Source organism: Aythya fuligula, chromosome 2 (assembly GCF_009819795.1).
Source record: "Aythya fuligula isolate bAytFul2 chromosome 2, bAytFul2.pri, whole genome shotgun sequence".
Lineage (NCBI taxonomy): Eukaryota > Metazoa > Chordata > Aves > Anseriformes > Anatidae > Aythya > Aythya fuligula.
The window spans coordinates 6,923,206-6,949,929 of record NC_045560.1 but is presented as its reverse complement, the minus strand read 5'-3'; the positions used below and the strand labels follow the sequence as shown (position 1 = coordinate 6,949,929).

The 26,724-nt window shown below is 47.1% G+C and overlaps 1 protein-coding gene across 2 annotated transcripts; it reads left to right on the top strand.

Annotated features, from left to right (window-relative positions):
- Nucleotides 1–5,739: 5,739 nt before the first annotated feature.
- On the top strand, nt 5,740–25,902 carry WDR86 (WD repeat domain 86). 2 transcript variants are annotated; one of them, XM_032181545.1, is made up of 7 exons: nt 5,740–6,066; nt 6,980–7,287; nt 10,074–10,215; nt 11,665–12,097; nt 18,865–19,000; nt 22,913–23,016; nt 24,534–25,902. In XM_032181545.1, the coding sequence occupies exons 2-7, from the start codon at nt 7,125–7,127 to the stop codon at nt 24,750–24,752; spliced, it is 1,197 nt and encodes a 398-aa protein (XP_032037436.1). In that variant the 5' UTR covers nt 5,740–6,066; nt 6,980–7,124; the 3' UTR covers nt 24,753–25,902. The 2 variants fall into 2 exon arrangements, with proteins under 2 accessions (XP_032037436.1, XP_032037437.1); XM_032181546.1 differs by lacking the exon at nt 5,740–6,066 and adding an exon at nt 6,488–6,537.
- The last annotated feature ends 822 nt before the right edge of the window (nt 25,903–26,724 follow it).

Here is a 26,724-nt window from a genome sequence, read left to right as displayed (position 1 = left end):
AGCAAAGCTTAGTCAGCTCTAGAATACTTTTCTGGTTTGATCTATGGGTTTGATATCAGTTGTTGGTACAAGGCTCTTAGCAGCAAGGAGGTGGAAGAGATCATGAACGCTCCTCCCTTACCTAAGGCAGCACGGCAATTTTGAGAGCCAGGCAGATGAAAAACAGATAAATCTTTTAGAGGCCAGATGTGAATACAGTTGTTATAACACTGCACAGGTCACTGGTTGTATCTTCAGCATTTTTAGAAATCTGGGGTTTTGTACCAATGTCAAAAGTCTCTCAGCCTGCGTCAGTATAAATCTGGATTGATGCAGTCAAAGCCAGCAGGGTTGTATCAGGGCAAAATCAGTTAAGACAGGCTCAGAATTGGGCTCAGAAAGTCAGTCTTGTGTCACTTAGTAAGACAGATTTCTTTTGGCTTCCATGTAGATGTGGTCCTTAAGGAGTCTGTCATAAGAGATATATGGTCTGGGCAAGAGGCCAGCTTACCGTCTGGAAGGAACAGCAGGGCTCCCATCAAAGTAGGGAAGAGGGTAAAATGAGCTTTTTACCATTATTTTGCAATTTTGTAAATATTTATGATTTTGAATGATGCAGCAAAGTTCCCGCTATACAGTGACACGATGGAAGGACCTTGCCATCTATAGCCTACGTGAGGGGAAAGCTGTTTACAGTAAAGACCTTGCACGTCCTGGCATGTAGCATCTTAAAAATTTCTAGGAAATGACATCTGCTTTCTGAGCCAGCAAGATAAGATTCCTTCACGGCAGTGGGTTTAAAGCCATCAGTTCATCACAGCAAAAAGTCAATTCAACCCTCAAGAGAGTCCGTGGCTAAACTCCCATTGCCGACAGGGGTTAGGTGCTAAGACCCCAATATGACCAGCAATATTACCATCACCTAACCTAGCTCACTGAATACCACTTGATTTTCCAAATCTCGGGTTTTCAGACTTCTGACACTGATAGAGAGCAGTCCGTCCAGCTGGGTAAAGTAGCAGTGGACGGCAGAGATGTATCTGAGTTTAGCTGAGAGGCATTCTTGTTATAGACGTAACAGAAAACCTAGAAAACCAAGCATTTTTTTTGAAAGAACGGTTTGGAAACCACTGCTTCTGATCTGATTAAAAACCGAAAGAAGTTAGTAGACGTTTACAGGAAATCCTGGGCTATGTGACAGTTTCAAACCATCTTTTTATCCCTGTAGGGGGAATTTGCTAAATCTTGATACCCAAGCTAGACTTCTGAGCACCCTGGGAGATTTTTAACTGCAAAGGATCCACACTTAGATGAGGAAAGGGAGAGCTGTCACCTTCATGTAGTGTTGCCTGTATCAGAGGCCGGTCACAGAGGGTTCAGAAGGATCTGCAGTGCTGCTTTCAGTTGTGATATCTGAGTCTGAAGTCCGCAAGGATAGCTTCAGACTGTGTGCACACACGAGCCTGGTGCCCAGAGCCTCCAAAGGCCTTTGGATGACCCTGGGAAAATGCAAGAAATTCCAGAGCAGGCGAACAGGGAGGGTCAATATACTTTCCAAAACGATTTTTTTTTTTTGGTGTTTCTTAATACAATTGCCAACCCTGCAGTTTTTTTTTTTTTTTTTTTTTTTTTTTTTTTGTGAACCTCCATGTGAGCTTCTTCAGTCCTGTTCCCAAGCAATACCTCACACAGAACTGGTGTCCTGGAGTGGAAAGCCTGGCTCTGTTGGGCATCACGGAGAGATGTGCAGGCAAGCAGCGTCCTGCCCGAGCTGCTTACAAGGGAAGGGACCCTATACCAACAGGGCTTCCTATTTGGGTGGTAAAAGGGCTGCTCTAAAGAGCTCCTGATCCCACATGTAGACATTACCACGGCCAGAAGACTGCAACTGGGCTGCGGATCAAACCAACCCTTCCTTTCAAAGAGGCCCCAAGAAATCTCGCACCCAGCCCAGATGTAAGGCACGGTCACAGCCTTCCTCTGCGCTGTGACCCGGGGGCACGGCCCCACATGGATCTGGAGCTACACGGCGGTCTCCGGTAAATGTTGAGGGCTGGCAGGGTCCTGCTGGTATGACTTGTTAGGGAATTTCTTTGTGAAACTCCTGGCCACAACAGCATCCTGTGGCAATGACTTCCACGGGCTGATTACATGTTGCCTAAAAGGTATTTCCTTTCAGAGCTGAGAACTATCTGGCTTGCCCTCATACTTGCGGCATCGGGCTGGGAAATCAAGACATTTTATCCTACAAAGCTATGCTGTTGCATTTTAACACAAAGCTCTGTGCCCATCCTTTAGCTGCAGCGTGGCTCTGCCAGGAAAAGTTGAGCGTTGCTCTTATTGAACCTACAAAAGGATGCAGGGAAGAGGAGAGAGTAGCTCCTCTTGGAGCAATGCACTTGCTGGGGCTGTGAAGCTGTGCTGACTGCTACTCCCCCATCCCTTCAGAGTAAGGCTACATCTGCTCGAGCTCTGATAATTAAATCCATGTAAAAATCAATCTGCCTTTGCCAATACCAACCCTTAATGCAAGCAAAGCTATTTAGACGTCGATGACATTCTGAATTCAATCAAACCAGTGGAAGCTACATCGAAATCCGTTTAAGGTTAAATTTTATTTACACTGTACCAGCGAAACTAGATCAATTTTAAAATCAAATTTAACCCTAGTAGAGAAATTTTCTTCGTAGAGACTAGGTTTGCTCTGTGAGGAACTTTGCCACTGGAGACACCACACGGCCTTTTGAGGTTAACTGTTCTCAATCACTATAACGATGTGGTTGGTATTAAAAAAAATCAGCGCAGGGTATGCCAGTATCAATTTTCTGGGACCCAGACAGTATTTTCAGGAGCGAGTTGGTTGGCTTTTGTGATTTTCTGAGGTGAAGAAAGAGGAAGCAATGCTTAATTATCCACCAATCTGATGGTGACTGGCGCTGATAGCCTGAAGCAGAGCAATAGGGTTCGGTGAAAAGAGGCTGGCAGCCATAAAGGTCCTTCTGTGGGAATGTGGAGGGGTTTGTGTGGAGGAAGGGGTTAATCCTCTAAGAAAGATAATTTGCATTGCTGCACACTTTATTCTTTTGTTTTTGGTCGGGTGAGCGGAGCTCTGGTGCTGACTTCTTTGGGGCATTATTGGCTCTGCTTCTTTGACAGAACAAAAGTGCCTTTGTCGTCCATAAAGACCATTGCAATTCCATCCACATACCCAAAGCCTGAGAAGGGGGAGGTGGCAGAGCTGCCTGTTCTCCGTCCCCCACAAATTACATCAATAAGATTACTGAAATCATTTGCATTATCACTCAAGTCTTATTACGGGAAGTGCTCTTCAGCATTTACATTTTACAGCTATACATGAGATGGAGCCTACACTGCTTGTCAAGGTCTGTCAAGTGAGACCCTAAATAGAAGTAATTTGGGATGAAGGTTGCTGGTAGAGGCTTTTCCACCTGATCATCTACTCTCTTGGGGATGATTTAAGGAATCTCCCTGCACCGTGTTGTTACCAGATCAGAGACACCAGAAGCTGAAGCTGTGTTGGAAAGAAAGAATGGTTTAAAGACAAAGGTCCCAGTTCATCCTACTTAATGGAAAAGAATTAGGAACCTGCTCATATTGGACCCCTAGCATAGTCCATGTTGAAGGATAGACATATCCCTTCCCCTTATAAAATACAATGTAAATGAACTCTAAATTCTTTATTTGGAAGGCACTTGCCTCTCCTCGGTAACTAGTAAAAGAGTTTAAACAACTTGGCTCTAAACTTAGCAATAGCCATTGGAGCCCTCAAATCATGTAGTGCAAATCTAGACACAAACATCTAGATGCCTTCTCAAAGCTTTATATTTATCTGGATGTTACAGGAGCAGCTCATGCATCTGTGTATGCAGATATCTATATTTATGTGAATAGCTAACAGAAAATTGTTGGAGAATGACAAGTGAAATGTATACCAGCAACACTGAGTTTTGTGCTTGTGTGTCTGGATGACGAAAGATTCATTGCAGGATTTGGGCCCTGAAGAGCAAAATCAAACAGCTGATAATTTTATTTTGCCTTCCTCATGACAATTAAAAATGGAAAAAGGAGTATACAAATGCAATAAAGAAACATAATCTGAAATTCAAGCAGATAAAAGTCATAGAAAAAGAATATTAAAAACCCCAAGAAAATGAATAAATATTCATGAAAATGTTCAAAAGCTCAGATTCTTTCATCAGTCACCACAGGAGGGAAATATTCATTTGAAATAATAATAAAAAACCTTAAAAGGGCTTTAAAAAAAGGGGGAGGGAACAGCACAACCTCTGTTCCCACAGGCTCCTGCAGTCAATGCACGGCCTCCTGAGCTGTGGCCAAGGGTTTCCCCTGCAGCTCATCCTTCCCTGGAGATTTAAAATGTTTATGTTTAAAATGTCCGTACCTGCCTCCCACCTAACAAAATACCCCTTCCATCTGAATTTTCCCTTGTGTTCTCATCACTCCGGCATAGGAAAATAAAAAAGGAGTGCTAATCTATCCTACAGTTTCCCAAACAGGGACTCCGGGCAGTGGTTTGTGAGTGGATTTGACAGATGTACGAGCAGATGGTGAGGGACACTCCCTGAGAGCAGCCGATTCCCAGGCCGACATATCCAAAAAAATATCTTTCCACGGATAATGTGATTTTCAGAGGGAAGAAATCCAGGAGGGAAGAAACCCAGTGCTCACGTCTCACACCCGAAAGTTACTGGCTACTTTCTTGAGCGTGCAGCCTTCGTCCTAGGGATGGTGCAGAAGGACTTGCTGTCAGAAAAGGGCTGGCCAGTGACACCGTGCCACACGAAACACAAATCTGCAGCTGCATCTCCAGTGAGCCTCCCCGTGGTCGTGTGGTTACAGCCAGCAGCAGCGTCAGGACCATCTCATGTTGGTGTTGGGCGGGACGTATCAGCTCCGTTCCACGTCTGCCAGAACGCGCTGTGCAAAATGAAATATCCCATTAAGTATCCATTTAATGCATGCATTTCTGCACAGCCCACGCACTGAAATACATCACGCAGGAGCTGGGCCGCTGTCTTGTTCAATGTCTGGTGAACCTCCAGATCGAACACGACAGGGTGAAATGGAGCCGGCGGGCCCGTTTCAAGGCTGGTGACTTGACATGCAAAGGTGCTTCTGTGATTTAATGGAGTGGGAGACAAGAAAAGTGGGGTTTTGCTCTGTATCCTACTTTGCAGGTGTGTTTTTAGCAGCATGGGTTCCTCAGCTGCCCGTTTCATAGTTGACTAGTTTGGGCAACAGGATCTGTGTCTGATCCCCTCAACCCCTTGCTGGGGGCTCTCATCACCTTTTCTACCTCATGGGCTTACCTTTTATACATTTAATTATGCTGTGGTGGGATGGGACCCTTCTTATCTTTGTTTTGTACCGCTCCTGGCACAGCGGAGCCCCGTTTCGTAGCATCCCCACCCTACCACCCCACATCCCACTTTGGGGCCGAAGTCATGGGCTCTGCCGCCAGCGTGGTTCACCCATGGGGCAGAGAGGTTGAGGGATCCCATTAAACGAGAAACAGCCCCAAAAGCTCCGAGGAAGACGTGGATATTTGGGGCTCCCGTGAGGAGAAGCCCAACCTCAGCCGGTCCTCGGGGAAGGCGAGGAGGGGGGGCGAGAGGAGGAACAAAAGGCGATGGCTTCCCTCAAAGCCAGCCCCCGGCTCGGCAGCACGGGGAGGGGGACAGGCGGAGGGGCTGAGGGAGCCAAAACTGGAGCCTTTGGGAAGGGGAAGGAGGAAAAGAAGCGCGGCTGCCCTCCGGGGAACCGGCGGCGGGGCCGCTGCCCCCCGGGGGTCGCCCTGAGGCGGGGGGGAATGGCGCAGCCGCGCCGCGGAGCCGGGAGGCAGCCTGAGGGGGCGAAACGTGCCGCAGGAAGCGCTGCCTCCCCCCGAGGACGAGCCCGGGGACTCGGCGGGTGTGTGAGGGCGAAGGGGGTGTGGGATCCGAGCGCTTTTAGGGCGGTCATTGCAGGGTCCCAGCTGGGAACGACCCTCCCGCCCCGGCGACTCTTCCCCCCCGCCGCCTCAGCGCCGGGTGACTGGAAGGAGAGGTAAGGGGCGGCTACAGCCCCGTGGATGGGGGGTGGGGGGGAGCTTTGGGGCGCCTCTTTTTTTGTTGGGGGTGCCTCTTTTTCTTGAAAAAAGGGGGCTGCCGTGCCGGGAGCACAAAGAGGGAGCTCCGAGGAAGCGGCAGAGGGCCGGGGAGAGGCCGCGGTTCCCGCCCGGGGGGGAAGCGGCTCTAACATGGAGGGAGAGCCGGCGCCGGGGACCCACCCCGGGGTGGCCTGAGGGGGGCACGGCGGCGGCGGGGGGAGCCCTTCCCTCTTCCCCCTCGGGCAGCACCTCGGTTGTTTTTGCCCCTCTGACCTCCCCAGAAAAACCATACGGAGCCGGGGGAGGGGGTTCATCCTTCTGAGAGAGAAGCTGAGCCCCCCCCTAGCTCCGTTCCCCTCGCAAAGAGCCGAGCCCGGGACGGAGATGCTGGGGGTCGTGTGGGAGAGATGGCGAGGAGGGTCCCTGAGGTGAGCCCGTGGTGGCCGTGGAGCTGGGGGGGGAACGAGGGGGACGGGGATAGGCAGCGCCTTTGGGCTCTGGGGCCCCCATAGGGTTGGGGTCCCCCCATAGGGTTGGGTCCACCCCGCTCTGAGGCGTCTCCTCTTCAGCCTTGAGGTGGTTTAAAACGACGAAGCGCGCCCCGCTGCCTCAGCACAGGGCTCCAGGTGCCCACGTTGTGGGGCTGGGAGGGTTTGGTCCACTCCCAAGGGGTTGGATGCCTGTGGAGAAGGTGCAGGAGTGGTTGGAAACCCATCTTCCACAGTGGGGCTTTCTGTGGAGAGAGGGGTGCTCGAGAGCCTGGCGGCATCCTGCTTGAGGCAGCGATGTGTCCACGGGGGAGGTTATGGGATCTGGGGAGGTTATGGGATTCGGCACGTCCTTATCTCACCACTCTGTGTCCCTGTACAGGAGTCAGGACCCCCCGGCTGAGTTTTTCGGAGTCAAGGTAATGGCTGAAGTGGGTCGGTGGGAGACGGCTGGAGACCCACGGCGGTGCCAAGGGGGTGCCCAGCGCCCATGAGTTGACCCCCGAGCCTCTGCTGCCTTCGCCGGGATGGGGAACAGCGGCTCCGCCGTCAAGGTCTGTGCCGATCACCAAGGAGGCATCAACTGGCTGAGCCTCAGCCCCGACGGGCAGCGCCTGCTGACAGGGAGTGAGGATGGCACTGCAAGGCTCTGGAGCACGGCCGACAGCCAGTGCCACGGCCACTTCCAAGGTAGGGCGGTTGCTTTTTGCCTGCTTTTCGAGGCTGGGAGCCTGGGACAGGCCACACAGCATGTTCTGGGCTCTTTCAGTTCCTGCTGTCTGCTGCGCGGCCAAAATCGTGCTTGTTTTCTTCTGGGCTTTTCTGAGGGTTGGTTGCAGTAATGTTAAGCAGAAGCTCTTTCAACCCAAACCAGGTTACCAGCACTACTGAAGGCACGGATCCTTTTATCTCAGGGTGTGGAACACAGCAGTTTAACTTCTGTCTCCTTCCAGAAGCCTTCTGTTTTACAGCCTGATGAAATCTTGACTTCTTATTATTGTCTCTGTATTTCTTTTGGTCCTTTTAATCATCTCACTTTTCAGATGATCTTTATTTAGAAGCTTTTGACCCAGAAACTGAAGTTTCTGGAAAGAAACTGTAATAAATAAGTTATTTTTTTTCCCCACAGAACTTTACATTTGACACAGAAATGTTAGCTGCTGGGCTTTTTCATTCTAAATTGTTTTTGCATTATGAACAAAATTTATTATCCTTAAACTAACATTTGAATAATTAAAAGGAGAGGAAAAGCTCTGCAGAACCCATTCATGAGGGGTCACTCTGTGGACCAAAGATTGTTTGTATTCTCACTCACTCGTGTTCTTTTTCTCTTAAAACAGGGAGGAAAAAAAAAAAAAAAAGAAGGAAGCTCTTAACATTTGGAATTTCTGATCCTTTTTTCTTCCAAAAATAAACATTGTTTGGATTTTTTTTTGTTAGTTTGTCTGCTTGTTTTTAATGATAGAGTATTGTCTTTTCCCCCACATCCTGCCATAGTTCTGTCTCCTGGAAAACTCCCTGCATTTGCTCTTAAGGGTCAGAAATCCATTTAAAGAACTAATTAACTTTGGACTAGAAAGATAAGGATACTGGATATTCTATATTCAGGATCTGGCTGCGAACTGATAGCTTTGGGGGTAAACTTAAAGAAGGTTGGATAGATTGTTTGTGAGCTGTCAATTGAATCAGATAATTGTATGTATTTTATATCCATGCACTCACACAATTCTTGTGTAAATTCATGTTATAAGAGCTATAATTACTAATCAACCTGTATCTGTAGCACAGCTTCAAGCTTCCACCACAGCGTAACCGACCCACTTCTGTGGAGGCTGTTTTTGACCAGACCATCACCAGACCCTGTCTGCCAGAGGGGGTTTTGGCATCCGTTGTGTGGCTCAAGTAGTATCGATGGTTAAAATCTGACTGACAGACTTTATTTCAGTAACCAAAATGCTGTTTTGATCTTCTAAGAGCAGGATTAGAAGAAGCTGCTGCAAGAAAAATGCCAGTGGTTGAAACCTGCCCCGTTTAAGCTGCTTCGCAAAACGTTTTCAAGTAATATGAGGATGGGTATAGTTTACTTACAGTCCTACTTACAGGCCTGTTTAATTTTTGACATCTGGCGAATTTGCTTAAGAGAAAACAAGCCTGTGTTTTTTGTAATGTGGATTCTGATTTGCTGATTACTAAAAGGCTCTTGAAGTAGAGGAATTTTAACAAAATCACATTTTTGCAGTCAGCGAACCCAAGTGTTTTACTGGACAGTCTGCTTTCCCTCAGTTGTTTAGTAACTTGTTTGTACAACATGATTCTGTTTTTCTAGTGTCTTTGTCCACTTCTCTCCCTTTAATCACACTTGTTCTTTTTATATTTTTCTCTTTTCTAAATCCCAGTAAGGCCTCCCGGCTTCAGCCAAAGTCTGGGGCTCTCTTGTGACACTTCAGAAGAAACAGTTCTGGTCTGAAAACTTAGTCTGAATATATAAATACGAAAAAGTGTAAGAGCTAAAATCTGGGTAACAATCTTATCAGTTACCTAGATCGGTGACAATATTTCACAGAAGAAATCTTGGACAAAGCCGGGCCCCAAATCCTAAGGTGGTTTTAAATGCAGTTATGTTTCATAAAACAACGTCACATCTTGCAAAGCAGCAACAGAAGCCTCGGGTTGCAATGTAGATTCCTCTTCGCTACCACTACCATATTTTTCAGCATGAAATTGTAGCGTAGCGGTTTTGTCTATTGTAACAGTAAATTCCCAACATACTCTGATTACTGTGTAAATAATTCTGCTCGTATTCTTTCTTTCCGTGTCGTTTCCTAAAAGTGCACTGATGGTTTGAACACAGTGTTTTCACTCAGGTTATTAGTCCTAGTGGGGAAACTACTGGTTGACTTTTAGTTAGTTACGTTTTTTTGTTTGTGTTTCATTCTGCTTGGACAGTGAAACTAAACTTGCTGCTAAGGCTCACGTCTCTTCCTTTTTTCATAGTTTCATGATTTAGTTTAGGACTGTTGTTTGTGTCCTGATAATGGGCTGAGTTGAAATGCAGCCTTTTTTTTTCCTGACCAGAAGAAGAAAGCCAAACCATTTTTTATTTAAAACAAACAAGCAGCCCCCACCCCCCTTTTTAAAATGAGTTTTAAACTCCAGTAGGCTAAATTTTATTATACTGATCCTAATTTAGCCCATTATGCTTTTATAAAATGATACGAGCTGCCTGATACGTGGAACTGTGCTGTTTTACCCTTTCACTTGATCCTTATATCAATGAAGCAGAGTTTTCCACTGTTAATTAAACACGTTGTGTTTTACACAAATCCTTAAATGTGAAGAACATGGTTGTGCATTTAAAACTAGGGCTTCAGTCTGTTTGTTTGTTGGATTTTGAGTTAAGCTGAAGAGCACACCTAGTCTGCCCTGCCTGCGTGCACTGTGGTTGAATGTCTGTACCTCTCTGTTCCTGTTCCTAGGGCATGAAAGCTACATCACCTTCTGCCACTTAGAGAACGAGGCCGCCTTCACGTGCAGCGCCGACCACACCATTCGGAAGTGGGACGTGGTGACGGGCCAGTGCCTGGCCATTTACCGAGGACACACCTCAATTGTTAACAGGTTGGTTCCACGCAGTTCTTCCATTGTGCTCCTGTTACCACGTGTGTTGTCGTTTTACTGCAACTTTCCATTACCGCGCTAATAAAATAGGTTGTGTAAACCTTTGAGTGCAAGCTACACGTGTTCCGTGCTGTAATGATTCGTTTTCCTAGCAACAGTGCTGACACATCCACAGACAGCAGATAGGAGAGAAATGAAAGGCACACAGCAGGGGAATTGAATCCAGTGCTAGGAATGAAATTCCACAAGAAATTATTCAATTGATAACAGATGCTTCTGATAAAGAGATGTAAAAACATCACGTCAAGCCTTTGAGTCACTGAGAGGCATAAAGTCGGGGCTGTTTCTGCAGTTACTATTCCTGCTCGTGCACATGAAGTTTAGTATGAAACTGATTGTGCATGACTGATCGGCCCATTGTAAAGTCCTCTTAATCGCTGGGATGGTTTTAATTCATCACAAACAGAGCAGTAAAAGATTGATTTCTTTTTATGTGTGTTTTTTTTTGTTCTTTACCGAACACAAAACACATACGATGTGTAGCTGGATCCTGTAAATAGGAGGGCTGGCTCCGTCTGTGTTTTGGCACTGGCCTGATTTTGCTTGAATCAGCAAATGGGGAAATGTGTTCCCTATTCATAAGTCTTTGTTGCCAGTTTGAAAGGTTCCAGAGGACCAAACTCAGCTGACAAAGGAGATAGGTTATAATGTTCCCTATCTCCAGTTGGGAAATGTGAACCGCAGAGATTGTTCTGTTATCCGTTACGTGTTTGTGCAGCTTCAGCTCGTTATTGCGGAGGCCCAGTGAGCTGAATTCTTGAGCTGCAATCTCTAGTTTGCTCTTTAGTCCTGTTAGAATTGGGGTGCTCTTGCTCTACCCTTTTTAAGATCCTGCACTATGAGAAATTAGCTGTACAGTATTTTTTTTCTGCACTCTCTATCTGTTGATAGAAATATGTTTGTATTTCTACATCATTAGTTACAGTCCAGGTTCTTGGAATGTATTTTGTAGTTTAATTCCAAGCGATTTTCGTAGGTCAGTTTATAAGTAATTATCTGCAAAGAAATACTAATACACACTTATCAAGAAAAATGAGCTTTTTGTAAAAACAAAAATCCACCGCCAACTAGAAAAACATGCAGAAGAACCACGACACTACCCACCCCCACACTGCCCCTAACAAATTAACAGCTGTTAATTAGCATGTATAACTTAAAAAAAAAAAAAAAAAAAAAAAAAGTAGTAGTGCTGCTGGAAAGGAGTAGAAAGTGTAGAAAGATGTCTGTTCATAAATAATGTGTTTGAAACAGGCTGAATCAGAGTTATAGGTGTTGTGTTCATGCTACTGTTGCTAACTTCAGTGTGCTTGGAAGGAAAATAGTGACAAAAAAAACAGATTACGTCAAAAGAGTGGTAGTGTTAATAGATATAAATGTTATTTTTGACAGGATCCTGGTTGCCAAAGACTATCTCTTTAGTGGCTCCTATGACAGGACGGCCCGCTGCTGGAGTGTGGACAAGGAGAACCAAATCCAGGAATTCCGGGGCCATCGGAACTGTGTCCTGACTCTAGCTCACTACTCCTCCAAGGATGTCCTCGAAGAGGAGGAGGAGGAGGAGGAAGAGGAGGAGAAAGTGAGCAGAGACCTCCTGGTGACAGGTAGCACGGACTGCACTGTTAAGGTCTGGTGGGTGTCCAGCGGGCGCTGTTACCAGACTCTGCTGGGACACACTGGGGCTGTTTTATGCCTTATACTTGACGCACCAAACAGGGAGCTGTTCTCTGGCAGCACGGATTACACCATTCGAACGTGGAATATTGTCACTGGTGAGCAGTTGAAAGTGTTCAAAGAGCACCAAGGATCAATAATTTGTCTAGAGGTAAGAACGGAGGCCTTCTCAAGAGCCATTCGAAGTGGGTGTCCATATCCTGAGTGCGTGGGCCTCAATTTTCTCTTCCATTCACAGAATGGAAGCTCTTCTGAGACAGGTTTTAAATGGTGAGCGTGAAACATTCATGAAATAACAAAATAATTGTGCTCTGTGGTCTTGGAACAACTCTTCTTTCTCTGAAACGTGTTACGGTGTCCTCTTGGCTTCTAGTGGCTGTCTTGGTTTAACTTCTACCTCAGTATTTATTCCAAGCTTCCTAGGTCTTGAAATTTATGTGGGGTTAGCAGGGAGCACTGTTCTGAGGAGGGTTATGTAGGGTCTGTGTTCACCAAACTCTGAAGAAATTTAACCTGAGTCCCATCCCCAGACACAGGGATGGATAACTTAAAAAGGGGAGGGTAAAAATCAGAGTAAAGCAGATACCTTCCAAAGAAAAAAAAGGACAAGACACCAAAAAACAACCCAAAATTATGGGCAAGAGATACTAGGAGAGCGTAAAGCTGAAAGAAATCCTGCTGTTAAAACCACGCAAACATATTCTGAGAAAGAGATGGCCAAACAGCAGAATGGGCAAGGAAAGTGGAAGAGAGTAGAGCTTGGGGGAGAAAAATCGGAAATAGTGAGGGAAAGAGGGGGAAAAATTAATGTGAATTGAAAAACTGTACCTTATTTTTCTGTTTGCAGTATTTGGCTGGTGAATGTTGCCAAGTTTGCTAACGTTGGAGGGGAGGGAAAGGGGTTAAGGAGATGAAGAAGGAAAAGGGGAACCACAGAACAAGTATTTGTCCTGCAAAGTCCGTTATTCACCAGAAAATATGAATGGGGTGTTTAAAGGAGGTTTGTAACTTAAATTTCAGGTCAGGAAAAAATGTGTTTGAATAGATGTGTCATATTAACTTCCATCAGACAATAGTTTTCTCAATGCTCTGCTTGTTTATGGCCCTACCAGCTTTTCCTTTAGGGAGGCTGCAGTATCTGTTTTTAATAGCTGTGCAATAAAAGTTGCCTTTGTTTCTGAAGATGGTCGCAGCCGACACTAATGGACTGAAAACCCAATGGTACTGAAGGAATTCTGTTTTCCTGCAGTTTTAGAAAGGAGAAAAGAGCTAAATTGTGATGCCCTGGAGTAATCTTTGTCTTGCTTGGGTGTTACAGCTTGGTCCTGAGATAGCGTGGTCATGTCTTTGAGGATGCTCAAGTAAAGCTGCTGCCGTTCCTGGTGTCACGCTATGTTTTGCTGCTTAATTGCTGCCCTTCTCCGAGGCACAGATTGGCAAGGACAGAGCTTGCTTTAATTTAATTGGGCTCTGGCTAAAATCGTTAGACAAAACTGGCTTGACCCTCTCCCAGAAGCCTGGGAAATTCAATTAAGTTTGTTGAATGCTCCAGAATGAGCAGTGCTCCTCCGCTCGTGAGCACGGAGTTAAACAATGGCTTTAAACAAACACAGCTTCTTGTGGGGGGGGGAGAAGAAAGGCGAACCCAACACATCTCCTTGGAAAACCTGAACAATTCGGGGTAGAGGAGGCCTGCTGCTGCCAAGGCTGTGCTGGCAGCGCTCCTGGCCAAATCCTCTTCCCGGAGCCCATCGCCGGTTGGTGTCTGAGGCTGGGTACACGCTGCCCCACAGAGACCCTGCAGTTTTAAGGCCTCTAAACCCTACCCCAGCTTGAAGAGTCGCTGCTGAACAGCTTCAGCCCGTCGATCCTTCCTCTTTTGCACTGGGTTCAACACGAGCCCTTCTGTTCCACTTGGCTGCCTCTCCGTGCAGCCCACGTGGGATTTTTCAGCCTTTTATAAAAAGGTCAGTCACCAGAATCCATACAAAGGTGGCACAACAGAAGGGAAACTTCCTGAACAGAGGTGTTTTGTTTTTTTTAATTATTTTTTTCTTGTTGTTTGTTTGCTCTGCTCTTTGTCCTGACGACTTTTTGTTCTCCCGAAGCTTTTGGAGCCTTCTTTGCCCGGGGCTTCTTTGTGTCGGTGTTGCAATCTGTGTCAGGGAGTTAGCGGAGCATTTTTCTAACAGTGGGCCAGGGAGGGCTGGGAGGTAGTTGCGAGTCCCTCCCGGTAGCCAGCAGTTTTAATTGTTGGCAGTAATTGCTTTCTTCGGGGGATAGAAGAGTGAGCTGCTAATTACCCCAGATTTTTACTCCCCTGTCCTGGAGGAGCAGAGCTGGTCCCAGCAATTACAGGCGGTTGTTACCTCCTCACCGGCTGGTAAATGCTTGTGTGAGGAGGCTGATGGGGCAAAAAAAAAGTCCTTGTTTTCATTTTATTTATGCAAAAAAAGGCTCCGAAGGCAGGCTGACCTTTCAAAAAGTTTGCGAAAATGACTTTGGCCAGAGGACAGGGAAAGTTTGGATATCGAGACCGTGTTTTTTCCCCAACTTTAAAATGCGCTGTCATTACCCGGAGTGCCCCGGGATGCTCTGAACTGCTGAAATGAGGCCTGGGCTGTTCCCGTTGCTTTCCAGTAAATACCAGGAGCCTTTCTGTAGCGTGGATGGAGCCTTTCTGGGCAGATAGCACAAAGCACACTTGTGTTTTCCACCTTGCTTCCTGCAGCATGAAGAGCAGAGAGGTGATGCCGTGGACACATTTGGATTTTGAATGTTCCTCGGTTGCTCTGAGATCCTTTAGGTGCATCGATTGGAGGAGCCTGAGGATCCTAAACTAGGAGAGAAAGCCCTGGTTAGCTTTTAGCTCTCCTTTTTCCCCTTTCCTTGGAGAACCTGGAGGATGGAGTGAAGAGAGCGAGCCGTTCCCATCTTCCTGTGCCTCGTCCTGTCTGGGCTGACGGTCCTACACGTGCTGTGCTCCCCTCATCGTTCCGCTGCAGGTCCCAGCTTCCCCTCCTGCCACTCCTCCTGCTTCCACTGATGTTTTCCCAGAAGATTTGCTGCCTGCTGCGAGGATCGTGTCCGAGCTCGGTGCCGTGGCAGCTCAGGCAGTCAGGCGAGGTAACCGGCAGCCAGAGCTCCCTCCCTGCTCTCCCGCAGCGCGTCGAGAGCTTGGCAGGCGAGGGCCAGCAGCTGTTCTGCGTGCTCCCTCTCCGCCCGAGAGCCAGCGGTGAGGTTTTATAGGAAGCAACGGGGAAGAAGCAAGGGTGGGCTGAGAGGAATCACGCAGCTCGTTCCGCTTCTTCCACTTAAAAAAAACTCGGAGCCCTGCTATTTGTAATTAATAATCGATTTTGCTTTTCCTTAACGCGGCCGTCTGCAGTAACCCCGGCCTAAATATTTCCTTGTGTATGTTGTTCCAAACGCCTCCAAAGCGGTTTTGCAAATCGTTCTCAGGGATTGCTTTGTCGTTTGCCGATTGTTCAGGCCGAGTATTTGTAAAAGCTGTGCTGCCAGAAGCTGGCAGGAGGAAAACGATCCAGCTTGGTATTTAGCTTGGATGCTACAGGGAACGTTCTTAGGAGGATGAGAATTGCAAAAGGAGTTTTAAATGAACACGCGTGGGCAAGGGCTTGCTTCTGGTTTTCCTGCAAGAGATCCTTTGTTGGGAACATTCCCTTTGGTCGTCTCTCCGAGCTGGCGAGGAGAAAAGAATGCTTTGAGCAAAGCCATTGCCTGAACTCTGCTTGTGCGCTTAACTGTTGTGAGCACGGGGACAGAATTGTTTTCCTTGTCACATCAACTGAATGAAGTGCACGTAGGTTTTGTAATTCGTTGCATAATTCATCAGAGGGTGAAGATACGAATTAGAGGGATCTGAACTTGTACAACACCTTTAGAAAAGGGTCGTGCTTCTAGGACCATTACATTGCACTGAAGAAGTTGAAAAACGCTCTTTAGCAGCCAGACCAGAGAGCTCACTCTAGATGGATTCTCAGTTTAAAAAAAAAAAAAAAACAACAACAAAAACAAAACCCAATCCCTTGCCCACAGGGAGTTCTTTAGCTCATTAAAATGAATGTGGTTTGAATGGGATCCTGAAAGTCTAACTCGGCTGAAGGCTCGCAGAGCTGTAACTTGAGGCTGCTCCAAGCTGGTGATTGCTGACTTGGAAGCAGCTGCGAGCAGAAGACCCAGCTGACAGGTTGTAGGAACACCGACCCCCATGAAGAGGAAGAGCTGGCAGTGGGAAACGGGGTCGACGTGAACTCGAGTTCCTGGCAGCTGGCTGGGGGCTAAATTGTGGCTTACACAATTTCGGGAGACACAATGGGGAGAGCAAAGTCCGTTCCTGGAAGCTGCGGGGTGAAATACCTGCTAAATAATTCTGCTGCTGTGCTGTTGGCATTCACACAGGTGGAAATTGTCTTAAGCTGCTGCAAGTATTGACTTCAGCCAAGCCCGTGGAGCAACAGGGTTGGGACTGCCTTGAGAGACCAGCCCTTGGTTTGCTGTTTGGTGGAGCTGTGGCGTGTCTAGGGGCTGCCGCCACCAGCAGGGCTGCATAAAATGAGCAGTTTTAAGTAAAACCTGGAAATGCTTCAGTGTTTGCAACCTGTATTTTGCCACTGCTGTATCTTTGCAGCTTAAAGGCCAGTGTCACTGAGCTTCTTCACGGACCAGCACACCTCCAGGACTTCGGGCTAAGGACTGAGACGAATTTCCTTCCTTCTGGTGTCTGGGTTGCATCTGGTGCAAAACAAAGTCCCTCAAAGCAACGAGGAAAAACGAACGGGCCAGAATTACAGCTATCAACGTGGTGATTTTTTTTTTTTCCCCTCTGTCTGGCTCAGGCTTTAAAACCGGGCATCTGATTGTCATCAGCTTTTTTTTTTTTTTTTTTTTTTTTTTTTATTCTTTTGAAGCTCCTCGGGTCTGAAATGCCCACTCAGCTTGTTAGTATCCGAGCTGCGAGTCCCTCGGGTGCTGTGTGCTCTGCCACAGGTGGCCTTGCCTCGCCTTGCCATGCTTTGCCTCGTCCGGAACTTTATCGGGCTCTTAGCCAAAGGGAACAAAGGGCTTCGAAGCCAGCCAAGGGAAATACAGCTCTGAAAATATCACTGCTTCTCCAGGCACTTGCAGATTACAGCGTGTAACTCTTTCTCCTGATCGTTTGGAAACCAATAGCTGACAGGCTGGGGTATATTCGGGAAATCTATTGGGTGAAATTTTACGTTTTTCCTTTTAAATCATAAAGAAGTTAAATTCTTCACTAAGAACAGGGCTGGGGATAGGGAATTGGGTAGGGATTTCACAGCCTTTTGGGATGAGGGGAGGGAAAAGGCCTGGTAGTTTGTGATGGGGGGCTGCAAGCCCACAAGTGTTTGCTGAAAATGAGCGCACCTGGATGCCCGGACACAAAATAGGGTGCCAGTTGTGGTACCAGGGAAGCCTGGCCCCCATCAAAGCTACAGCATGGTCTTGCCTTCTGGTGGAGAAGGCAGCATGCTCCGTTTTAAGGTAGAAACTGTTTCAGATATCTGCTGCTGGTGGATCTGATTTGCGTCTTCACCCTGAGCTGATGGCTCTCGCTGGGTTTCCCCACCAGCAGCTCCTTCGTGCCCTGCATTTTGCAAGCACCACAGTTCTGCTGCTGGGCTTGGTCTGTGCCATCCAGCGGGCTGCTCCACCTGCTGGGATTTCTGATGGGATTTCTGATAGGAACGACGCCTTTTGGGAGTGGGGATGGAGGTGGGAGAGGGCGAAAAACATTTCAACCTGGCAGAAACAGCGTGCAAAGAGCAGAGAAGGAGGGTTTATAACAATGCAAGCTGGTGGAAGAGCCAGCCCCTTAAAAGTGACCTCAGAGCAAGACCCAGCTCCAGTTTTTTGTCATTTGTTCTCCACTTGGTTTCCTGCAGGTGTCTGCCAGTCCCTTGAGCCTTCTGATCTGTGCGTGGGGAGGGGAACCATGGTGGTGTTCCTCCTTAACATAAATCCTGTGTCCCTGGGGAGTTGGGATTCCCCCTCCCGGCTCTCTGTGCCTTTGAAACGGATTGCCACAAGTCTCTGAACCTTACCTCGAAGGGTGGCTGTGAGAGCACGTTGTCCTCCTGCTTCCAGGTGGTGGGCCAGCTCTCAGCCTGGGCTCACAGCTCCGTGGAACTGTGGCTGTTCAAACCTTCCGCTCATTTTCCTCAGCTGAACACCGAGTGCAAGGCTTTTCTTTGCACCAGAGGGCTTCCCTGCGAAGCTGTTGGTGTGTACCAGCTGGCTTCACAGCCTTGCACGGGTCGGTAACGTCCTCACTGTCTCAATTTCCCTCCTGCAATCCTTCCCTTGGCTGTGTCTGCGTGGAAAGGAGAAAACAACCTCATTCACTGCTGAGCTCACAGGGTGGAGGATGACGGCCATCCACGAAGAGCTGTTCTTTGGGTTTTACAGGCAGGCTTGCTCTACACTCCCAGCAGAAGAGAATCTGGTTGAAAATGTTTAGAAACCCGTGTGAGAATAGTTACTCATCTAATCTCTAGGTAATGGTCCAAAAAGACTTCAGGAAACAAAGGTACAAGACCCGAGGAAGAGTGAGCGTTTCCAAACGACCTTGTGCAGAGCGATCCTGTTATTCTCGGGTTTCTGTTGGGTGGAAATGTATTTTGAATTTACATTTTTTTGTTACTCGAGATTGTTCTGGGGTTTTCGTTTTAATTAAAACGAAGTGTTTTAATTAAGTGTTCTTGTCAGTGAGGCTCTGCAGAGACCGCCACGCAGGTTTGTTGTGTTTTTTTTTTTTCCCTTTTTTGAGGCTGTTCAGTCAGAAGCCGTGACTTCGGATGAGTCACTGCAGCGCAGCTCTCTCACCAGCAGGCCTGAGAGACTCTTGCTGATGTTTTTTTTTTCTCTTCCCTTCAGCTAGTGAACCGGCACCTGTACTCAGGCAGCGCGGACAGGACGGTGAAGTGCTGGTTGGTGGACACTGGGGAGCGAATCCAAACCTACAAGGCTCACAAGCACAGCGTTAGCACTTTGAAATACCACGCTGGCATCTGTAAGTTGCCTTTCCTGTGTTCAGCAATCCCCTGTCTCCTTGTGGATGTTTGTCTTTGATCAAAGCTTGTTCCTAGAGGACACAGTAGCTGCGAAGGCTTGTGAAACCGTCGCTTTTTTCAGCTCCAGCATGTTTTGTGCTCGGTATCAAACTCTGCTGCGCTGCTCCATGTGAGAAGCTTCGATCTTCCCATCATTTCCCACCTCCCTCTTCCAGCATGTGAAGGGGCAGCTGCTTTATTTCTGCTAGGAAGGGAAGGGGCTTGGATCCAGAGCTGTCTGGGGGCTGTTTGTACGGCCACGCTTTGGCTTCACCAGTCTGATGTCTGTCAGTCTGCTTCTGCTGCGTATTTGGGGACACAAAGTGCTGCCCTGTGCCTGCCTCTGCCACCCTGTCAGCGCTGTGTAAGGGATTGCCCTAAACCAGAACCACATCTCGAGTCCACATAGCATGCTCTGACCAAGAAATCTCTTTCAATCCCTCTCCTGGCTGGTTTTCCTTCTGCATGCCATCTGTGTGCTTCGGGGTTTGGGTTGCAAGGCTACGGCTCTGCTTTTATCAGCCTGTTCTTCTGCCACTGACATCAGACCTGATGAGCCTTCATTCACTTCCCAGACAAGTATTTCTCTGCCATCCATGTCATCCAGTGAAGGAATACCTGTCTTTAGCTGCTCTAGAAACTGCAGAGCTTTTCTGCTTGTGATTTCTGTACTTCAGCTCTGCAACCAACACGTGAGACTAAAAGAATGGTTACTATTGGGCCTTAATAACTCTTTTGGAAGATTATTGGCATGGTGGTGATGAATGGGCTGTTGGACATGGCCAAATACCTGACCACACTCATCATCCAGTAACCGAACTCATTGCTTAATCGTGTTTGGAAACAACACGAAACCAAACCCGTAGGTAGATTTAGATTTTTAGCAGGTAAGCCTTTTTTTTTTTTTTTTTTTTTGGCCTTCCTTTTAATGGACCCACAGCACTACCAGCCTCTATTAAAATAGTTAATCATAATTAATTTCAGCTCCCAGAACTGCCCCGTGCTTTAGTTGCTGCTGATTTAAACTTGTGCAGGTGGCTAAAAGGCTGAAATGGAAGGGAAAGGGGCCTGAGCTTATGCTGCAAAGTTATTATTGCTCAAAAGAAGAAAGTCAGGCTCAGACAGAAGTTTAATCATCTGGGGCCACCCCCACCAACCCTGCGGCTTTCTTTCTCTTCCCCCTCAGCCCCACGCCCTGTCCCTGCCGTACACATCGCTGCGTTTCCCTCGCAGTCTCTCAAAATGCAGGCAGTGCTGTTGCTGCATTTAGTCAGACCTGTGAAGAACATCCTGCTAGTGTGAGAGAAGTGTGCGTAGTGTTAGTTAAAAATCTCATTTTTAAATCAGATGCAGAAATAGTAAAGGTGTCAAACAGGGCAAATTGAATCCTTCCACTTGAGGGGTGGAATACACGTCATGGAAAAATGCTAGGGCTGCGACTGAATAATAATCCAGATGCGTTTTAATTCTTGAAGGAGGAAATTTCCCTCTAAAAATGAATTTATATACTATGATTGGTTGTGTTAAGTAATGCAATTCTCTAATAGCTGCAATTGTGATTGAAACACAGCTATTAGCTACTGGGTAAGTAAGTGATCAAAGGCATATGCACTCGATACCAAATATTAGAGTTAATGTAGCTTGAAATTCGAGCTGCTCACCTAGGACAGATGGGCACTGTGCGTGCATTCTCTGCTTTTCAAAAACGTGGAGAAAATAATTCCAGATAAATTAACTTTGTTTTCCGTTATGTCGCACGTGCACCTGCCCAAGAAGACAGAAGGAATCTCAGCTGAGAAGTGGTAATTTTCTTTTAGAAGATCTGAATTTTTTTGCTTGTTATCTGATCAGTACCCACAGGCTTGGTGCCTCAAAGATTTCACAGTGTAAATAAGGAAACGTAGTCAGAGGAGGGCAGGAAGAATATACACGTGTTTCCTAAATGGGTCTATCATATAGGGAGGCCAGACAGATCTGAGAACTAAGCCTAAAATAATCAGAATATGTTTCTAGTGGCTTTCCTCAGTACACTTCTGGAATTAATAGCATGGGGAATATTAAAGCTTGTTCTCAGCTTCATTAACTTAATGATATTGGCTTGGTTATTTCTCTCCTGCAGTATGTGCATGGTCATTAAAAATTTAATTCAGTTTATTTTTTTTTCATGACACAAAATTCCCAAGGGAACGTTTAAAACCTGTCCACCCTCCCAAGATACTGTGAAATTTAAGTAAATTATAAAAAATGAATTGTTATTTTTATATATTAATTGCTTGTTTCACAGAGGTGCACATATAACCATATTTAAATGCTGAATCTGGGTTAGATCAACAGCTCGGCTCTAAAACTCAGAGCTGCAGAGAAGCTCCCTAAATCTAGAGTGGCAGTTCAAAAGATGTAAAGGATGCTTGTCAAAAGCAAAATCCTGATAGCTGAAACAAACTGACAGCTGCACAGCGAAAACAACTCTTAATTGGTTCTTACTCGGTGTGTCTGTGTGTAGTAGGCATTAAGTGATTCCCGTTCACTGAAAAGAAATACCTTGTTCTGTGCTTTACATTGGTGTTACTGCTTTGCAGAATGGGACAAATGCTTTTTTAGGATTGTGTTGGCAACTGAGTTTGTGCAGGCCCATAGAAAATGAGGCAGATTTTTCCACATCCAGATGTTTCTTGAAGGTGTACCCCGAAGTACCCAGCCTCCTGCTGTTTAACTGGAAGCTGAAAAGCTGATGGCAGTAGGTAGCCCGTTCTCATCTCTTACTTTAGCCCTGAATTTACCATGTGTTAATTTACCAACGTGCTAATTTCTTCACATCTATTTAGAAATCCATTGCCCAGCTACTCCCAAAAGATAAGACATCAGCAATCTGTTGTTTTCAGGCATTTCAGTTCTGTAAAAGTCTTCCCACTCTAGTGGCTTTTGCAGAGCCATGAAAGGCAGGGAGCAGTGAGTATGTTGCTTTTTGCACATCTGAAATTTTTATCTCTAGATAAACTCGAGGAATTTGGGGTAAGTGAAGGGAAAATAACTGTTTACGAGGACAGTTTGTAACCCTTAAAGCATGCAGATGTGCTCCCTTTGGGGCATAATGCTAAGCACACAGCCTAAATGTTTGATACTGCCTTATGCTTCCTGGCTGCAGCAAATCCAGGGTCTAATGTGAAGCTCCTGAAAAGCTGAGAAATTGTTCTCTGAGCATGTTAAGATACCCTGCGGAAACCTGATCCTCAGTCAAAATCCCTGCTCGTGCTTAATTTAGTTTAAAAACAAAAATCTCGCGGCACATTTACAATGTCTAGCACCTAGAAGAGAAGAGTTACAGCCCAAATCCTCAAATAGTTCTGTACCGAATCAGGTTATAGCCCAGGCCTTGAGTCGCTTAAAGGCTCTGCTGCTTGCAAAGACCCTAAGCTGCAGGATTTAGCTGAAGAAATCTACCACGCTGGAAGAGTTTATAAAGCTTCCTGTAAAGCTGCCTGCACCTGCTGCTCACCTCCGAGGCCAGATCTACCCGTGATATTTTAACAGAGACAGCCAGACGTTTTGACAGTAAGCTTTTGGTTGAAAATGGGGGAAAATACGTAAAATGATGAAGCTGGGGCCAAATTCATCTGATCAGAATGGGAAATAGCTACAAAGGGATGTGTGGAGGGAGTTCAGTGTTTGAAGACTACAAATGAAGCCAGACGTGCAGGGGCTGAAATTGAAATGATCAGAACTTGCTCTACCTGAGAAGAGGCTCAGGCCAAATGCTGATATGCCCCAGTCCTTTGTGAACTGGTTTTGGGAAGGTTTGTGAACTGGTGTGAGCTGGTGTTACGTGGCTGCTCACGCCTGGCCTCGTGCCACGCCGTGTGGTTGCTTTGCAGTGTTCACAGGAAGCGGGGATGCCTGCGCCAGAGCTTTCAATTCCAGGAGCGGCGTCCTGCAGAAGATCTTCCGAGGACACAAGTTCATCATCAACTGCATCCAGGTACCAAAGGGGCTTCTCTGCTGGGATTTCACTTCTGATTTCTCCCCCGTTGGTTCCGTGAGCTGCTGTGGCTCTTTTCCCTGTGACGTGCTGGGCTAAGATGAAACGTCACAGACTCAAACGTTCCCCATGCAATTTTAGAAAAACTCCAGTGAGGATAAGCGAAACCTTATAAAACCCTATATAAAATAATAAAATACTGCCTCCGGCATATATTTTTCTATAGATATGAAGATGACAGAGCAGCTCTGTATTGATATCTGGTCCACCTCCCACCAGACAAAGGGAAGAATCTCTGCTGCTGGGTTAAAAATGTTCTGGAAGTTAATTGAAGCCCTTCAAAAGTTGCACACACGTTGTCCTCAAGGGCTACGGGTGTTTCAGTATAAAAGTGTGGAAGTTAGTAATCCTTGCGGGCAGTGCTAAGACCAGTTTTGTGGTTTAAATTACACTGCAAGGAGTCCTGGAGGGAAAGTTTGAATCCCTGGGTGCTTTGGGTGATCCACATTTCCCCACGTCAGGCTCTCGGTACAAGCTGAGCACAGGATGAGGTTTTTGATGAAGAGCATGAGACTCTGTCAGCATTTTTGGCAGGCTGAAGGTCGAAAGAAAAACGAGAGGGGATGAAATTCCTGTTGGAGCTGATCCCAAGCGTACATACTTGTGAATATGCTCCTCTTGTATGTTTTTTTTTCTGAATTAGCACGTGGCTAGCTGGTCTTAAACTGCAAATGCTTGGCTGTTGAGCAGGTTTTGTAGCAGAGGGTCACCTGGATGCAGGTGAAGTTGGGTAACAGCTGCAAGAATCACTTTGCAGCACTGCCGAGAGCAGATCTTGCCTCTGTACTTTTTTGTAATTTAATTCCCAAGGGTAAAACATCCCGGGAAAGGAGAGGACTGAGAAGTGGCGACCTTAATCTGAACCGGTGTGGGAAGGGGAGGATGAACGAGGCCGATGGCTTTCTTCTGGGGGCAGGGGGGTAACTGGAAACACTGCCAACGGAGAGAATGTTGTGTTGAGAAATACAAACTACAGGCAGGCATTGAGGTTACATTTCTGGGGGTTTGCAAGAACAAAAGATTTCAGAGGGGGAATTGTGCAGATTGTGTACTGCAGAGGAAGAAGGGAGGTGGTAAGGACAACTCCTGACCCACCCACCGGTGCTGATTTTCGGTGCTGCCTTCAGCTTCAAAACCAGCAGGCTGAAACCAGCACAGAAATTCCCGGCTCCAGCCTACACTGACACTAAGAAGTTAGCTCCCCATTGCTTTTCTGGTAGATTTAAGTTATTTATAACCCTTGCTGTTTATATTTGATGGCTCTGTGAAGTGGCTGAGAAACGAAGCCTGACTTGGTAACATCTCATCCCACTCCAGCCGTTTTCGTGATAATTTATACCGGCTCCTGCGACGAGCTATCGGGTCTTAAGGCTCGGTTCAAGCTGCGTTCGCTCTGATTTTGGGTTGTGCTCGTTCGGAGCCGTGCAGTTTGATGCTGTGTGACCCTGTTGTTGCAGATCCACAACGAGTTGCTGTACACGGCTTCCCACGACGGCACGCTAAGGATCTGGGACATCCGGGGGATATGCAAGAGGAATAAGCGGCGCTTGAAGAAGGAGCGGTCGGCGCAGGGCAGGAGCTCGCAGAAGGGAAGCCTCCCTCGGCTTTTCAACAACAAAGTGGGCTGCATGGTGCAGCAGGAGAACGGCGACCACGAGACCGTTGAACTCATGTGACTGTCCGGAAGGGACTTCTCAGCCGTGACCAAAGCTGAACCTTTTGTTTTCTGCACCACTGTGTCCATGTAACCCAGAACTTGGGAAGAAGAGATGGGAAACTGCTTTGCTCGAGCCTTTTACAAGCCGGGATTGATTCTCTGGGACTGGCAGACAAGACTCCAGTCAGGCCACCCCCCCCAGCTGACTCTCAGCTGAGCATGGGGGGGGTCAGGTGATGTCTCTGTGCTGGGTGTGTAATTAAGGACTTGATTTACAACTGCTTTTTTTCCAATTTCTCTGGCACAGAGGCATTTCACACTTCTGCCTGTCTGGTACCTAATGAGAAGCGTTTCCTCCCGTTCCTGTTGCCTGCTCGCATGCCCTCTGTCCAGCTGAATGTAGCAAGTGAAGGCGCCTTGCAGTGGGACTATGAGTTCAATGATCAAGGCTGACCTTCAGCTCAATTTTTTGCTGATCAGACGGATGAAGGCAGGAGGATACGGCCTAGCAGGGAGGAGTTTAAAGCAGGCTGGAGACCTCTCTGGGAAGCTGAGAGCATCAGGACAGCAATTAAATTGCTAAATGAGAGACCAAGCCACACCTCAGACCTCTTGGGCTAAGGCACAGCAAGTTGTCCTTCTCCCAGCCGCCTCGTAGGATCCTTCTTTAAGCTCTCACGCTTCAGAAAGGAAGCAGCAGTGGCCCCGTGTGCTTCTCGTGTGTGCTGCCAGGGGTGCACACGCTGCCAACCACCTGTTTTTCCCCAGGCACAGTTTCCCAGATGGGAAACTCCTTACGTGCGTCTGGGACGGGCCTCAGCACAGCCGGGGCTGGAAGCTGGGCATCCTCCTTCTATCCATGGGGAGTTTTGAGCATGTTTTTGAGGCAAAACAGGAAGATTTATTGGGTCACTAAGCAGTTGAAGTCGAGGGTACTTCTCCCAGTCTTTTTCCAGGTTCATTCCTTTCTGATAACCACTGAGCCATGAATAAACAAGTGTTCTTCTATTTTTCTATTCGCAGATATAGCTCTTTGTAGGCCCAGTACAAAAATAGCTACCCACATGTTTTTATTTTTATGGCTTTATTTATTCTGTACTACGGCAAGATAAAAAAAATAATGCTGTAATTCCTTTTTAGAATGGACTAATAAACATGTGGCATTTACAGATAACTGCCTGCTTATTACTCGTGTTTGGCGGGGATTTGGCCGCCTGCAGAAGCGCAGCAGCAAAGAATGGCTGGAATATGGAAAAATAAACATACGCTTTTGAAAACATTTCTTTCCTTTCCCTCAGTGCTGGGGCCAGGCAGGCGCGCTGCGGAGCTGTCCTGCCTCCTGCCCGTGACCGGACAGATCGAGCTTAGTGTCCGTAGTCAGGGGAAGGGGTGACTGGCCCCAAACCAGAGCACAATACTAAGGAAAAATTGCGTGTGATGAGGAGCCACGCACAGCAGCTGAAGCGCTGGGTCAGGGCTGTCAGGGCTGTCAGTGCTGCTACGTACGCTGCTCGCCTCTCCTGCTGAGCAGCTTCCTTAGCTCTTACCTGGCGGGTTTCTGCAGCGAGTTGGGAAGAACGTTTTAATTATGTTAAACGCCTGCTAAGAGACCAGCTTTGGAGGGCATCTGCATACTGTACACTAATTCCCCTGTAACTCCGGCGGGCCCCTTTGTAGCTCGGTGCTGGCCCTGCAGGAAATGTTTCCCTTGGTTGCTGGGGGTGCAGGCTCGGCACGCAGCTCAGTTGAGTTGTGTGGTGCTTGGAAATCTATGCTAAGTAGCAGGCCTTCAGCAGAGATGGACAGAGCTGCACAGATGGCCTGGCACATTCTTTGTGTTCAAAACTCTGAACTGCAGGCACTTTGGGGCAGACGTGAGAGCCCGTCAGCGAGCAGCTGCACAGGGAGGTCACAAATGGATTTTATAGATGCAGAGCTCCTCGAGCAGAATTAATGAGTCAGTACCACTTCTGCCTGCTGCTAAAGATATC